This window comes from Notamacropus eugenii, chromosome 4, assembly GCF_028372415.1.
Source record: "Notamacropus eugenii isolate mMacEug1 chromosome 4, mMacEug1.pri_v2, whole genome shotgun sequence".
Taxonomy (NCBI): domain Eukaryota; kingdom Metazoa; phylum Chordata; class Mammalia; order Diprotodontia; family Macropodidae; genus Notamacropus; species Notamacropus eugenii.
The window spans coordinates 274,144,131-274,161,802 of record NC_092875.1 but is presented as its reverse complement, the minus strand read 5'-3'; the positions used below and the strand labels follow the sequence as shown (position 1 = coordinate 274,161,802).

The following is a 17,672-nucleotide window of genomic DNA, read 5'->3' as shown; positions in this document are numbered from 1 at the left end:
AAAAGAGATAGAGAAGAAGAACAAGAAGTAGCACTGCCTGTGGAGTCAGAGGAATTTACCTATTCAGGGCCTCAATTTCCTAATGTGTGAAATGAAAGAATGGATTAGTTGATTCATTCATGTATTCATTCAACCAAAAATTATTGAGCACCATGCAACTGTTAAATGATGACAGATGAGATGTGATGGTTCCTGACCTCAAGGAGTTTACTATACTATAAGAAGAAATAAAAGAGAGAAACAAGTACAAGTAAAATAATACTAGGAGGGCATAAAGAGAGTATATAAAGTGCTCTCCTTTGCAGGGTCCTCTCCACCTCGAACATTCTAAATTTCTGATTCATGGGACAATTGTCATCGTGTTTCAAGCTCTATTTTACCAACATAAAATTAGACAAAATTTTATTAGGTCAGCAGCCACAACATTTCTCAGTCGGAAAACCAACATCGAGAGTATTAAATTAATGATTAAAACAAACCAAAACAAAAAACCCCAGAACCTAGAAAACCTACCCTATTTTTAAACTTGTTCCTGGAAATAAAATATGCAGTTTTGAGTCAATTTCTCTTTCTTTCTCCCTTTCTCTCTCTTTAAATATAAAGAGCTTTTCAACACCTCAGCTGAATCTGTATTTCAGGTCTTAATGAAAAGTAGTAACACATGAAGTAACATCTGCAACCAAAATTATCAGTTCTGTCTTCACTTACACTGATACCTCCCCTATGCTCAAACTGGGATTCAATTCAATTTTTTCTGTTACCAGGGAGATACTTTCCTCACTTCCCTAATTCCTCAGCTTTCCCATTACTTACTCTTAATTCCTAGAGTTGATGAATTTCTAGAGTCTTTGATTTCTCTACTGTCAGAAAGACAATGTTTTTCCACCCTCTTAAGGTGAAGAACATGTCCTATTTTGAGCTGAGCCCAATTGTAACAACAGTTTTCCTTTTCATCTAACTGTTTAAGGTCTGTTCTTTCTTGACAAACACTCCATTCTGGATGTCTGTTCTGCACTGAGGAAAAGGCTTGGGGAATGTGGAAGAAGTGGGGAGAATTGAAAAGGTGAAGGGTGAGAGCAGTGAGAGGCACCTTTGTAAGTAGAATAAATGTTAAAACTCCACGCAGTCCTCCCCTAGCCTGAAAGTGTATCCCAAATTCCCATCATTAGAGCGATGTAAAGTGAAAGAATAATAAAAACAATAGTGCCTTGAAGGATCCTTAGAGATTATCTGGTGCAGGGGTCTTTAACCTGGGACTCTTTTTTTAAAATTTTAAATTTTGATAACTCAGTTTAATATAATTGGTTTCCTTGATAATCCTATGCTTTTTATCTCATGAATTTAAAAACTGTTATTTTGAGGAGGGGTTGATGACAAAGGCATCCAGATTAATCTAATCCAGATTACAGATAAGAAACCTGAGGCTCAGAGAACAGAACTATGGTATTATCTACTGAAGATAACTGTTAAAATGCACACATATTATTTGGGAAGGAGAACAAGCAAAAACCTTTATTATTTAATAACTTGACTAACAGAGATCTTGGAAAAGACTTGAGACACAAGAGTTCAGGACACATAAGATAGAGGGAAAGAGTCCTGGGCAAAAGTCCTGGAGCAAATGAGACTGAGAAAAAAGGCATAGGTAGAAGAGGATTGGTTTCAGTAAAGAATGAGGACATCTCTTTCTCAGAAAAGGAAGGGGAATAACATTACTATAAGGGTATAAATACATTCCAATTTTTATTTGTTGGACTATATGACCCCTAGTTTCCCTTCCAATTCTAAAACTTCCAATTCTAAAATCCTATTCACTTCAAAGAGTAAAAAAAAAAAAAACCTGTTATTATTAAGGGTTTACTATGGATGTTTTGTGGAGATGATAAGACATTAGGTATCATTCAGAAGTGGGGCTCCAGCATTTGGCGATGGAGGAGGTAGTGTGACAGAATCATAAGCAAGTACTGGGGAGGGATCTGTAGACAATCTTCTATTGCATGACTTTCCTAAGTGGAGAGATAGATCTGGGTACTCATTTTCTTTAAGCAAAATCCACTCCCCTTGAATACAATCTGCCTTAAGCTTAATGTCATCAACCAGCTCAATGCTACAGAAAATCACTTCTAGTGCAATGCCTTCTTTAAGCATTACATATATGTTGTGTTAATGCTTTCATTTAAAAACCCATAAAACAGGCTCGGCTGAACCAGAAAAAACAACATGCACAATGACAACAATGTGAATGAACAGATCAGTAAAGGAGGCTGAAGTCTAAATAATGGAAAACTTACAGTGGTCCTAGAAAACAGATGATGAGACACACTTCCTCTCAGAGTAGGGGATTCCTAAGATAGAAAGTAACAGTCTTTGTCAAAAGCAGTCAGTCACTGACCTGCCTGTTTTGGTTGAATTGCTTTTCCTTGTTAAAATGGATGATTCAATCCCAGGAGGTGAGAAGAGTATCCAGAAATGACCATGATGTAAAATAGGTCTTAATAAAGCTTATTTTAAAAAAAAAACAAAACAACCCCACACAGGCCTCAAAATGTTTAAATGTCTACCAAAGGAGAAAAAAGAAAATAAGAAATTGTGGGAGGCTGGAAATGGTTCTCTTGTCCTGACTTAACACTTTTTGGCAAGCTGCCCTCTATAACACAATTCCACCTAATTTATTTTCAAGAAAATAATTAATACCAGGAGGTGGGAATATGTCTGCACGGCTACCTGGTGATTCTATTTTCTATTGGTCAACAAGTAGTCAAAATGATTTATCTATTGAAAGGTTTCCTTTCATGTTCTATTTTGATTTAGTGTGGCTTGCTACTATCAAAAAGTCAAGCCTGTACTCTGCGACACAAGTCATAACATATAGGAAAGAAAATACAAAGCCAATAAAAACATGCTCTAGGCCATTTGCCACAAACAGCCACCTAAACAAAATAATAACTCATAAGGTTATAAAACTAATTTGTATTACAGTAGGAAAACACATAAAACCTAAAAATATGGTCTTTTCCCAGATTTCTCTCCACCAAAATTATAATAAAAGAGAGACAAAACCAAGTTACAAAAAGGAGTCTTTTGCGTGTTATATTTCAAAACCAGAAGGATTAAGCTATACATTCTTTTAAAATGCTTTACATCGAATTGTCAAAAGACTCAGTTACATGATTTCAGTTAGCTAAAAAATAAATGTAGCTAGAAAATGTGATTCTTTTTCCTTTTGAAAGGCAACACAGACTATTGATGTGTGTGTGTGTGTGTGTGTGCGTGCATGCACAATATAAAACTACAGGCTACTAGAGCGGCTACCAGCCAATTCAGTTTGATGGGAGATAAAAAAAATCATGCTTCCCAAGGTCAGAAAAAAAGTTATCAGAAAACACCGTAACTGCTAAAGATATTAAAAGATACTAATAAAACTTCTTGTCAGATCAGTAAAATCGTCATGTCGAGAACAAATCACCAACACCAGTGACATATTTCTCAGAGGTGTTGTCACCATTAAAATAATAAGAATAATTCAATACAATGAGATGAGTTCATAATCACATCTACAGGGCCCATTTATATAGCACTAAGAATCAAATCTTACTTTTGCGAAGGTTATTTGTTAGAGCCCTCCAATTTGAAAAACAGTAGTCACCAGGCTTTTGGCTATCAAAGCAAATGGAAAATGGACTTTTTGATCGTTCCAAGAAGTGATAAAAAACTTTTTTGATGAGTGACACTGGATGATAGTTGAAGATGGCAGAAGGAAGAGCTGAAACTGTAGTTTGGATGTGCTTGTTAAAGATGACCTATTTATACTTGCTAAACACTGGATTTGGGAAGACCTGAGTTAAAATCTAGCCCCAGATACTATGTGACCCTGGGAAAGTCACTTTATCCTGTTTGCTCAGTTTCCTCATCTATAAAATGACCTGGAGAAGGAAATGGCAAAGAGTCAGACACGACTGAAAAACAACAAACCAACAACAAAAAACCTGAAAAATTGCAATACTTCTTTTTATCCTTGCAGCTGATTTAGAAAATGGATTAATTTGATAGAGGTGATAAGAACTATGTATGTGATTTCATTGACATAGGGAACTTTTGGAATGAGGGAAAGCCCTTTACCATGGCAGGTGAGCACCTTCCCTTCAATGTAGAAAGAGCTACATTAAAGAGCTGTCAAGAGTATTGGAAGGTAAAGAGACTTGCCCTAAGGTACACAGCCAGTATGTGTTAGAGTCAAGACATGAGCCCAGTTCTTCCAGTTCTGGGGTCAGCTGTCTAGTGACCTATCCTGCCTTGCTATATAATTTTTATTTTTTTTAAAGTAACGATTACACATGACAAGGATGTAGGGAGGGTACCAAAACTTTTTTTTCCCAATTGAAATTTTACCTACAAGAATTTCTCTTTTTTCAACAAAGAAGCCTCAGAACCAAATAGTGAGAGGAAATGTAGTGCTTAGCTTTACTGTACAATAATTTTCCCCACAATGTAACAATCCACAGAGGAAAACATTTCAGCCCCATTGGACGTCAAGAAGAACTCATAAACAAGAGGAAACATCTTGAGAAGAAACAGCTTCTTTATTCTCCTCCCCCACCCCAAACCAGCCACTTCCTAGTATTTATTAATTATCTTTCCAGACAAAAATATTACAAACCATAACACACTACACCTATTTCATGCATAATTTTCTCATTTTTAACAAAAATATCTATTTATTCATGACTCAATAAGAAATCTTTTTTAAAAGATTCAGCTTTTGCTTATAATAAATAAGAAAATCTTCCCTGATTACCAAAGCTCTCTCTTGGTGTTTTCTTTTGAAAAACACATTACTCAGACCCTCAACTGCATAGATCTTAATTTTTTTTTAGCACTCATGTCCCCAGTAAGAATGAGAAATAAAAAAATACAAATTTAAACCATATTTTTTTACCTACATTAAATCATACAAGCTAGCTACATTCATTTGGTACTATTTCTATGTTAAATGTATTTAGTATATATGGAAGTTATTTCATTGTTTACAAAGAAGTTTTCTGGATCATAGCCAAAATCACAGGAGTAAGTCAGTAATAATTTGTCTCATTTTTAATGATGTATTTTATAATATATAATGTAGCCCCTGCACCTTTTTTTTAAATAGACAAAACATTATGTATGTGTATGTATGCAAATATGTGTATATATGCATGTAAAAATAACTTCCTTGCCTGGACCTATGTTATCTTCAGATAGGCAGTGCCAGATAAAGAAAATTCCTTAAGTAATACAAATTGTAGGGCAACTGGGTGGCTCAATGAATAGAAGCACTGGGCCTGGAGTCAGGAAGACCTGAGTTCAAATGTGACCTCAGACACTTACTAGCTGTGTGACCCTGAGCAAGTCACTTAAACTTGTTTGCCTCAGTTTCTTCATCTGTAAAATGAGCTGGAGAAGGAAATGACAAACCATTCCAGCATCTTTGCCAAGAAAATTCCAAATGGAGTCATGAAGTCAGACACAACTGAAACAAGTGAATAATGACAATGCAAATTGAGAACTGTTCTGCAATTTATATAAAACATTACCTGAGTTTAACTGAAAAGTTAAGTTAAAAAAAGAAGTTAAGAAATAGTTAAGTATCTTGCCCATAGTTATACAGTCAATATTATGGCCTTATCCATTATACATTATACCACGTTGCCTTTCCATATAATGATTAAAACCATCCAAAATTGGCATAGAAGCTGTAGGACAGCTGATATTAAGAAAACAGTTGGGTATCCCAGGTCCCTGTTAGGACCAAGAAACCTGAACTGTAGATTGCTAGTAACATAGGCAGTATCTAAAGCAGGTGAACGTTTAGAGGTTGAAAGACCTATGTGTGAGATGGGAAAGAGGATGAACTTTAACCCTATCAATTCAGAACCTTTAGAATGAAAGAGTCAGGCCATCAAATTAGAATTTCTGAGAACAATCATCAGATTCATAAGTGATAATTTTGGAATTGCCTAAGAGAAAATTCGAGGAAAATACAAGAGATAATCATTGTCATATCCCCCTTAAACAGCTAACCTTACATATTGACAGAACTTCCTAAGAACCAATTTTCTGTTTTGTCATTTATAACCATAATCTCACTGATACTTGCTCTTCCTGACTGATAAAAAGTCTGTACACAGAATGCTATGCCCCAGCTCCTCCCTTCCCCCTCATAAGTGACCTAGATGCTTCATTTGACAAAAGTTCCAGCAGTCACATCTCTAAAGCCAGATGCCTCACGAGTGCTACCATTTGGATGCTACTTGTTTTAAACAGTAATGGCATATCTTGTGTTTCTTCAGCACTTCAACCTGACATGCAAAATTATATAGTTTTACATGCTTTTAGTTTGATTTCAATATTGAATATCTTTAGGCCTTTATAAAACCAAGAAAAATCACTTTATACATTGTACTTGAGTTCTTATTTACTGTTTTCTTCTCTGATAATCATACTCTTCTTCCCCCTCAGCAAATATCCAAAGCACATATCCAATCTGAATATTGGGATATAGTCTCATCTATTATTTATTATTGAAACAGGGGGGATATATTGAGATAGAACTGCAACCCACACTGAGTTGGAAGGGGAAGAGCATCTTGAGGTCCAAAGGCATCACTGCAAGATGGAAATAGCACAGGATTTGGAGTTCAGAAAGACCTAGGTTTGCAAACAAGAGATGCAGAAATTCATGGGAGGTAAAACAGATAAATTTTTTATTATATAAAATTAAAAGTTTTTGCAGAAGCAAAACCAATGTAGACAAAATTAGAAGAAAGAAACTGAGGGGAAAACTTTACAGCAAGTTTCTATAATAAATTCTCAAAAATATAGAGAGAGCTAAGTCAAATTTAGAAAAATAAGAGCCATTCTCCAATTAATAAATATCCAAAGGATATGAATAGGCAGTTTTCAGAGGAAGAAATCAAAGCTATCAATATTTATATGAAAAATGCTCTAAATCACTAATAATTAAAGGAATTCAAATTAAAACACCTCTGAGGTATTACCTCATATGCATCTGATTGGCTTAGATGACCAAACATGAAAATAATAAATGCTGGAGTATATGGGAAATGTACTGTTAGTGGAATTAGGAGCTAATCCATTCATTCTGAAGAACAATTTGGAACTATGCCCAAAGGATGATAAAACTGTGTATACTCTCTGACATAGCAATAGCATTCCTAGGTCTATGCTACAAAGAGAACAAAGAAAAAGAAAAAGGATCCATATATATGTACAGAACTATTTATAGTGGCTCTTTTTGTAGTAGCAATAAATTAGAAACCGAGGGGGTGGCCATTAGTTGGGGAATGACTGAACAAGTTGTGATATACGAATGTGATGGAATACTATTGGGTTATAAGAAATGATGAAAGGAATGGTGTCAGAAAAGCTCAGAAAGACTTATATGAACTGAAGCAAAATTAATGAGCAGAACCAGGAGAAAAAATGTACACAGTCATAATAACGCTGTAAATATAATCAACCATGAAAGACTTAGTAACTCTGATTAATACAATGTCCCACCACAACTCCAAAGGACTTGGTGAAAAATGTTATCCACCTCCGGAGAAGACTGACAAATTCAGAGTATAGATTGAAACATTTTTTCTCTTTTTAACTTTTTCTTGCCTTTTTTTTTTTGGAACGTGGCTAATGTAGAAATATCTTTTGCAAGATTTCGTATGTATAATGGGTATCCTACATCTTGAATTCTCAATAAGTAGAAGAGGGCTGAGAGAGAGAGACAGAGAGAGAGAGAGACAGACAGACTGAGAGACAGAGAGACTGAGAGACAGACAGAGAGAGAGAGAGACAGAAAAAAACTGAAAATAAAATATAGAAAAGAGAGTGACCTAGGTTTGAATTCCACTTCTGATACTCCCTAAATCTATGATCAAGGGCAAGTCATTCAGTTTCTCTTTCCCTTGCTTTCAGTTTCCTCATCTATAAAATGAGCATAAGGCCAGCCATACATTCTGGTTGTGAGAATCAACCAACCATCTATATGCAAAGCACAAAACTACATATGCTAACTATTTTTACTACCGTTGCTTCTCCTAGGAATTTCAGAGAAAGATAATACAATGTATGTATGTAAACAAAAATAGGATGGACTAACAAGAAAGTTCAATAACACCCCAAGGTTATCTGATGCCTACAAGGAGAGATAAAAATGGGAGTGCCTAGAAAAGACAGTCTATACCAAATCTAAATCAATTCTCTTTTACTTCCCCCGATCCAATCTCACTGGAGTTACCTGGGTAAGGTGAGATTTATGTGTTTGTAAATATTCTCCAGCCTAATAAATATTCTATTAGTTCCAGGCATATTCCTATCTGTGATCAAGTGATACATTTATATCATTATAAACCTTACGTTCTATCCAAGAAGGACTGCTCATCATTCCTGAAGCATGGCCTGAGCTTTTCCTGGTTCTATCCCTTTATCTTACCAATAAGAAGTAATTTCCCTTTACCCCAATGTATCCTTAGAATTTTGTACGTCTCTTAGGATGCATCACTTTCTGCCCTGTAAATCCACAACTCGAGCTAATTGTGAATGTTATCTTATGTTGCCTACTTGATTATAAGCCCTATGAAGATGATGACAAGTTCTCTTTAGCACCTACAGTATCTTGCTCAATGATTTCCCCAAAGCAAGTATTTAATAAACATGTCCCAAATTAAATCTGTTGAAATGAATTCTGTATTTCAGGCTCTGGGCTGTGTTGTAGTGGACACAGTATGAAGGAGAAGGAAAAATGGACAAAACTGATCCTAGGGGATCAGTCAATGGGAGAGAAATCACTCTTCATAGGTCCCCATGGTAGGTGGCAATAGAACTACCTAAGTAAATGGTAGTGATCTAGTAGAAGATTCTTATATGGTCTCTTTTTTTCCAAAAGAAAACTTCAAAGTAGGTAAAATTTGTGTTTGTGACTCCCTAACTGCCTATTTCATATCCCTTCTCTTCAGGTACTCAGGGCATTATACTCCCAAATCTTCTCTATTACAAACCCAAAGTGATCCAAAAAATTCTCAAAGTTTCAAACCTTAATATGTGAATATTGCTGTATCCTTGCAGTATTTTTATTTCAGATTAATAAAAGGGAGATAGAAATGATTAAGGCAGAATAATGAAGTCTACTAATGGCAGAATTCTACTTCTTTCATTCACTCCCTGCATGACCATTGGCTAACCTCTTACTTAAGCCTCCATCAGCCTCAGTCCTAGCGCTCCTCAAATATTCCATGTAATCCTACTTTACTATATATAAAACCTGCTCTGAATCCATATTATTTTTTGTCCACGAGATAGAAATAGATTTCCTGACTTTATTTATCCAGTTCATCTAGTTTAGGGAAAAGTGGTCATTCAAAATCTGTAGCAAAACAGCCAAGAATACAATTTCCTCTTTCTCTCTTTTAAATGACCATTCAAAACTATTCAAAAGGGAAATGGATACAAGATAGGACTCATTCTTGTCCCTATATCTTATCAATTAAAGAAAGAAAAAAAAAGATGCATTTGCCATACTATTTTTTACCTTCTCTGGATAAATAGAATTCAACTGAAGTGTTGTCACTGATACTACTTAAATTTTTTGTATTGTCACACATGCTAAGAAAGGTACAAAGAAACTGCTCTTATTCTTATTCTCCAGTTACATTTTTAACATTCCAGATAATCTAATCTACAATGTGAGAAAGATATGTATATGATCCTGTGTCCACTCACCCATCCAAACTTCTCCAAATTGTCCGGCTCCAAGCTTCTTCACTAGTTTAATTGATTCACGTGGAATTTCCCAAGCATCTTTATCCCATGGTTTTTGTGGTTTGGGACTAATACATGCCTTCTCAAGCCTTCTGCACAAACCATCTGCCTGCTCTAAATTTTAAAGAAAAAAATCATTAAAATAGTATTTTGTATTGCATCATATACAGAAATTCTCTATTCTAGACTGAAAGTGTTTACCTCAGATCTGCCCCAGTTTATAAGTAATTATAGGGTTTCCCTTGAAATAGGCATTAATTTGGGGCATTTCTAAATGAAAAGACAGGGTTATTCTTCTAGATATTGTTTTGAGATATTTTTATTTGGTAGCCCAATTGTGTTTTACTTGGTTGTGTGTGTGTATGTGGAGAGGTACTTGCATACATGTGTACAAATGTTATATGTATTTGGCAGAAACTGATGAATGAAATAAGGAATCATTCAAAAGGGAACAATCCTTTAGCCTAAGCTTCCATACAGAAAAAGAAAAACAATAAAGAATGTTTATTGTCCAGAAAATGACAAGTGGTTAGATGGAATACCTATAGAAATTGACTCTGTGTGTGTGTGACAAAACACTGAAAAAAGACAAAGAATTAAGCCCAGAATTAAAGAGGAGGAGAAGGGAACCATTTTGATTACTTTTAGGAAAGTGGAAACCATCTTTAAAGACCCCAAACTTCCTGACACAAAGGTCCTCCTACTTTCATATCAACATTCTATTGACACTATATGGCTATAACTCATGGAAGACTAGTTGCCAGAGAATTAAAACTGACCACCCAGTAGGAGAAAATGGAAAGGTACACAATGGGTATCAGCAGGTTGCAGCACATAAATAAAGAATTTAAAAAAACTGGGAGTGGGGAGGGAGCACATTCTAGTCCAAGGGAACAGACATGGAAAATGGGATGTTGTAGAGGAGGTTGTGGGAGGAGGCCAACTTGGCTGGACTTCAGAATGAGTAGAGGAAAATACTATATAGAAAATCTGAAAAGGAACAGTTTGGAGCATAACTGAGACAGGCTTTCAATGCCAAGTTGAAGAGTTTGGGTTTCATCCTCTAGGAAATAGGAAGTCATTAGAGTTTTTGAGGTAGGGAAATGACATGGTCAGATCTGTGCTGAAGAACTCTGCCACCTATGGCAAGAATGGGCTGCAGAAGAGAGGGTAGCTATAAGGAGCCCAATTAGTATGCCAATGTAATAATTCAGGGGAGTGGTAATTAAGCCCTGCAGTAGAATGGTGGTTAAGTGAGTAGAATTAAGAAGACAGATATAAGAAATGTGATGGAATTAGAATGGACAGAACTTGGCAACTGAATGTATATGTGGGATGAAGAAGATGAGACTGTGAAGCTAAGTGATTAGATAGTTGTGTCCTCAACAGAAACAGGGAACACACAGTGGATACCACAATGATGAACCCCAATTATACGGAATATATGTTCATTTCTATCTTTTTTTCTTTAAAAGAGAATCTTAACACTCCTCATAATGCCTCCCAGGAAGTATCCTTTACATAAAACTCAATCAACTTGTTTCTCCTTCTGATCACTGAATTAGGACAGCACAATATGTAAACTTTAGTATTTCTTATTTATAGTAGTATCCAGGATGCTAACCAATGGGCATTTGCATCCAAAGATACTTCTAGGTCATCAAGATCATTAGATCTGAAGAAGTATTTACTTTTTTAAAGATAACTAGCTAAAGATTTAAAAATAAAAAAGCATTTCATACTATTATTAAACATTAAAAAGTCATATTGCAGTACTTGCTCTCCTTACTTACTTTGATAATGCTTAATCATGTCACTGATACAGGGAAAGGTAATTCTTGGAGATATGTAATAACCTCCATTGTCCAAACTTCTAATTTTGTAGTGCTTAATAACGTCACCATGCTGTGGGTCATAATCTCGGACAGAAAGAGAAAAACTTCCTATGGAAAAATAAAACAATGACTTGAGTTAGGTTAAAAAGAGTTATAGATTTTCATTTTATTTTATATTATAGAAAATGAATGTCATTAAATATGACAAATGTAAATCAAGCTTAAAACTTTTCTTACTTGCCCTTTTCAAAAATGAAACTTTATTGATATTTTATCTTATGTCATCTGTTTTCCTTAGTATACTCCCCCTACTCTCTCCTCATAACAGGGAATTTTTTAAAACTCAGTTCGCTAAAAAACCAACATATCAAAAACAATCTCTGACATTATATTCAGTGTCCACACTCATAGTTTCCCTGTCCCTGCAAAGAAGTTGGGGGAAATGCCTCCAGATGTATGTTTTTTGGGACAAATCTTGGTTATAATGTCACGGGATTCAGTTTTGATTACTATTGGTTTTGTTGTTCTTTCCAGTTGCATCGGTGCAGTCATTGTCTACACTGTTTACCTGGTTCTGTTCACTTCACTTTAGACCATTCTAATGTCTTTCCATAGCTCTGTGTAGTCATCACATTCATTTTTTCTTAGAGAAAAGTAATATTGCACTACATTCGTGTCTCCCAACATGTTTTGTACTTTCCTAGTCTGTATCTATTTTGTTACCAGTTCTTTCCTATTAAAAGGTGTTGCATAATATTTTCATATGTATATATATGTATGTATAAATGGCTTTTTTTTTTAACCTTTGACTTCATTAGGGTATTTGCCTAGTAGTGGGCTCTCTAGGTCAAAGGGTTTGGAGAATTAGGCAATTTCTTAACATAAGTTCAAACTATTTCCCACCAATCATCAAATTTTAATGTCTAGATATTTTAAAATATTCTTTTGGAATTTTTAATAAAAGTACACAGTATCAACTTTTTAGAGAAACTTACCTAACACACTATTTTCATTCTCTCATAATGGCCCTTTTCTTTAAAAATTACTTTGTCTTCAAATAAATGGAAATACGACTTCTTGATTTATTTTCTTTTAATAATAATGATTAACTTTAATATAGTACTTACTATGCAACAAGTATTAGCTAAGCTCTTTACAAATATTATCTCATTTGGCCCCCACATCAACTTTGATAGTATATGCTATTATTATCCTCATTTTACAGATGAGGTAACTGAGGTAAAAATGGTGAAGTGAAACTTATCCAGGGTCACTTGGCTCATGGCTAATGCTGGATTTGAACTCAGCTCTTCCTGACTCCAGTGCCAGTACTCTGTCCTTTGTGTCACCTAGCAACCTTTATAAAATGTTTGAAAAATATTTCAAAGCCTCACATATTGTTAGAAATGATCATTTTTATAAAAATGATCTTTATTGTAATAGTGTGCACAATTATTTTTATAGCATAAGTAACCATTTAAAAATACTTTATTTTATGTAATTCTGCACTTGACAAATATTAGCAAATACAAGCATTTCCTTATATGAGAAGAACAAAGATGACTGCACTTAAGTACTCAAATGTCCATCATTCACAGCTGTTTTTTTTATTATATAATAAATTCATCACATTAGTTTCAAAGTTCTCCTGTTTATCTCCTCTTGTCTCCTTGTTTTCCTTCTGAACCTCTTTCTCTTCTCTTCTGTGCAGCTTTAAATGTTTTATTGCCACATTCTTTTTTTTTTTTGGTATCACTATCATTAGCCCTCTTCTCCTCACCAATTCTCTATCCTTCCTTCCTCCCCCATTTTAAACCTTCTCTTGAAACCAAAAAGTACAGTTAAGCAAAACAAGCCCACATTGATCTGGTCCAAAAAATGTAATCTGTCCTCAAAGTGATAGAGTACAAGCCTACTACTTTCATAATCTCCCCAATTTGAAAGCCTTAAGTTTTTGCTCTCTGCTGACTTATTAGATGAGTTTAAAATAGTTTCAGTAAATTGCTTCAGGAATAATATTTTGTAAAACAAAATATATGTGTCTGACCTTTTAATGTTTCACTTTCTCGGATAAGAAATGCTCCTGCACTATTTCCTGGTGCCAGAAGCTGTCTTTCAGCATCTTTCCTGGTTATATCCTTAAAGAACCATCTGAAAAGGAAATTGGAAAAAGCTTATAGATGGTATTTCCTTGGGAAGGAATGGTATAAATAAGGTAAAAATACAACAATAGGCAGTGCATCAGTTAAATGAAATTTTCGAAGAACTTACTCTTCTGTTTCCAACGTGTTGATTTTTGCTACATAATTGCTGGGAATGAAGCCTTCTTTCTTATTTAAAAGAGATTTAGCTTTCCACCATTCTCCATGCCTGGAACAAAAATATGTATAAAAGAATGTTCATATCAATAAGTCAAGAACTGATAATTGCTCTTTTTGGTAAACTGAATCTAGAGCTCCAAGATTTGAGTACAAACATCACTCTCCTCTTTCTTGAGACCAAATATCGGGTGAGTATGAACTCTACATTGAGCACTAATTCACGACCTCAAATGTTGGTCACTTTGTTTAGTGTTACACAAAGCAGTTTTAACAAATCATGTTACCATATTTTAGAAACATAAATTCATGTGAGTATACACACATACATTGCTATTCACGTATAAATCAGTTATCTCAATTCAGCTAAGAGAGATGTATCATTATTCTTGTGACAAATTTAAAAAGAAAAGGAAAATTCTTGTGATAAATTTAGAAAGAAAAAGAGACAAGTGAGCAAATGTCGTCCTTCCATGTTATATTAACTCCCTTAATAAGCTACCTGGTTTCTATAGCACTATTCATTATGGAAAAACTTGGAATAAAAAAAATTCCAATGTAATGAGTCATTTCCTCATTCTCCAGTTTTTACAAAGAAGTTATATATAGAGCCAACCATATGTTATATGTCTGTGTGAAAGGAAACAAAAAGATGAAAATTAAGTTGTGATTTGTCTTCTCTCCAAAATCATTTAATAGTATGAAATGCCTACTCCTCAAATTCCTTGATGCCACTACAGACCAGGAAAGGAAGTTTTTAACCACAATACACATGAGAATGTTTATAGTTTTCTCTCCTCAAATATATTCAATACTTGAAATGATAACGCATGTATCCAAAGCATGTTGGTACGTGCTAGAGATAGCTAAGATCAAAACATGTAAAATATCTTATTCTCAGTTCAGAAGCTAGTCTTCTATCTACTCTAAGTAAATGAGATAAAGTAGAAGGGGTTAGGGAAATACTGTGGAAAATGAGATACTATGTATATAGCAAATGTATAATATTGATGCTGAGTATGGGCTTCCCAAGTAAGAGTGGTTGGTCTTAGAGTGTTACTTACTTTAGGCTCATAAAACCAAATTAAATGTTTTATAGTAAAAAGCAGCATCCTCAACACTGCTTCGAGTCTACTCAGACTCAAAAAATTCCTAAAGTTGTAAAACTAGCAAAAAAAATTTCATTTTTCTGTAAAGTGAGACTAGGTAGCTAGAACGTTCTAGCAGTCGAAAAGGCAAAAGTAGTTATTTTGACCTTGCCCTATCTAAGCACCAAACTGTACCAGTAGCAAAGTTGTGAAGTTTCACTTCCACATGACAAGGATCAAGTTAACACTGAGTTACCAGCAGGTGAAAGCTGTGGATAAAGTGGACAAGTCCATAAGACTTCGATGGAGTTGGGAATCAAAGGCTAGAAGTTGCAATGTGGATATACTTACTCTTCAAGGACTTTCAATTTTTCTCCTTTCTTGAAGGATAAATCATCAGGGTGAAGGCCATCATAGGGATATAAGGCTATTACCACAACCCCTTGATCTTCTGAATCTGTTAATGAATAACTCAAGTGAAAACACCTAAAAGATAAACCCTCAGAAACATTAAGTGCCCATTCTGTGCAGAACACTGAGTTGGGAACTAGAGAGAGGTATTTTTAAGGAAATAAGACACAGGGCTCCTGTCCTTGGAGGATCAAGGAGTAGACAGTCTACAAAGATCCACAGAAAATACAAAAAAAAAAAAATACACATAAAGAAACAGACAAATATAATTAATTACAACAGCCTAGGGCATATACAAAAAGCTAAGGGGAAGTTACTTTACAAAGGATCTGGAAGTGTTTTTAAAAAACACATGGATGTTCTGATGAAAACATACCTTTCTTTTGAAACCTCTGTCCTGGTAAAAGTTGAGAGTCTGGAGTGAGTACCTACAAAGAGAATATGTGTTAAGCATCTTTGCATAGTAATAGTTTTTCTGGGTCACATCTGTGTTCCATATAATGCCTTTATGCTAACAGTGGCAACTGGGATATGAGTTTCATGCTTCCATAAATAAGAAAGAAGAGAAAAATACAAGTAGAAATTCTAAAAAACTATGTATAGGAATCATTCATGGGATTGGGTAGGACCAAAGGGAGGTGTATGGGAAACTGAGAGGAGAGGGAATAAAAGTGCCAAATGAAGGCTCTCACAAATGTGAAAACACGTGTTTGTGCTGCCAAGAACTCAAAGAGAAATGTTTAATGACCAACTCTGATCCATTACTGGTAGCAGTGGTATATTTTCTAGATAGTTTTAGTTTTCTTTGGATGGAAGTGAAAAGAGTAGAACACCAGGAGGGGAAGGAGTATGCACCAAGTTACTGTAAATTCTGATGACATACTCTCTTGCCCCACAAAGGTGGTACAATGACTCAGGAAACTCCTAGTACTTCTTGAAAGACAGATACAGTGAATGTAAAATGATCACAAATCCTTCAATTTTTTACTCCATTGATTGTCTGATTAAAGTGATTTAACATAAATAGCACAAAGTGTAGACTATGTTAAAAAAAAAAAAAACAAAAACCCAGGCTGATGGAATTCTATCATGAATGCTAACAACTTTTTTTTAAAACCTGCCTATATTTAATTTAGCTCTATGTATACTTTATCATTTTGAATCCATTTTATACTTAATTTCTTGATTATTAAGGTTTGTTATATAAGACTTGGAGAAAATAATCCAAAGATTAAAAAACAGGACTAAAATCTTGAGAGTAAGAATCATATCATACAGCCATTATTATTAAAAGTGTTTGCCTCTTTGAACAATTTCCAAAGAGGTCATTAATTTATACTTTTAAAATGAGACATCCTTCATGTAATATGCATTATTAGCTTTTGACACTATTTTTTAGTAATCACAGCATAACATTATAAGAGTACTGAAAAAGTTAAGAAGTCTTTACATTTATCACCTCAGCTGATTCCTCAATAACCTTATAAAGTAGGTCTCCAGTTATTATTTCCATTTTACAGATTAGGAAACCTAGGAGGTTAAGTGATTTGTGCTCATTGTACAATAAATGTCAGAGGTTAGATTCGAACCCAGGACTCAAGTCTAAAGCTCTCTCCTTGATACCATGCTGTCCCATCTCTCCATAACATAATATGCCCCTTTAAAAAAATTGTCCTTTCAGCTGTGGCTAATGATTTTTAGTATTCATTGATATTTTTGTCCATTTCCCCTTATGACCAATGGCATATATTTTCATAATAATTGGTCTAGCCTCTAAGTAATTGCTCTGGCCATCAATCAGAGCACAGCCAACTGATAATAAAGAAACAGACAATATGATCTTTACCCTCATAGCCAAAGGTGCCAAATGAAATACAATATTGTATTGTACATTATGGAAATTAAACTTTCAACAATAGTTAGCTACTTCTGATTCCTCAATTAAGTGAATTTTTTACTTCTTTATTACTGAAAATAAAAGTTATATAAAGAGAAGCATGTTGTTTCTCCCTATTTAAAAAAATAAATGAAGCACATTTTAATATTCTCCCTCATCTGGTATTTGTTGTCCAACAAAATTGAAAATGAAAATATTTTCCACACCTAAAATTAAAAAGCACTTGATATAAAACAGATTCAGTTTATGGTGAACTGTGCTAAAGAAGAGGAATTTGATTTTGCATGGAAATTTTAGCATCTCATAATGAGAG

The 17,672-nt window shown here is 34.6% G+C and overlaps 1 protein-coding gene across 5 annotated transcripts in view; it reads right to left on the bottom strand.

The window, feature by feature from the left end:
• Positions 1-17,672, bottom strand: part of LYN (LYN proto-oncogene, Src family tyrosine kinase) — a 160,851-nt gene that overhangs the window by 33,293 nt on the left and 109,886 nt on the right. For all 5 annotated transcript variants that reach the window (XM_072604621.1, XM_072604622.1, XM_072604618.1 and 2 more), the window contains exons 3-8: positions 15,839-15,890; positions 15,403-15,508; positions 13,917-14,015; positions 13,693-13,796; positions 11,604-11,753; positions 9,772-9,924 (exon numbers count right to left, since the gene is read on the bottom strand). In XM_072604621.1, the coding sequence (XP_072460722.1) occupies positions 9,772-9,924; positions 11,604-11,753; positions 13,693-13,796; positions 13,917-14,015; positions 15,403-15,508; positions 15,839-15,890 (664 nt within the window). The remainder of the gene's footprint in view (positions 1-9,771; positions 9,925-11,603; positions 11,754-13,692; positions 13,797-13,916; positions 14,016-15,402; positions 15,509-15,838; positions 15,891-17,672) is intronic.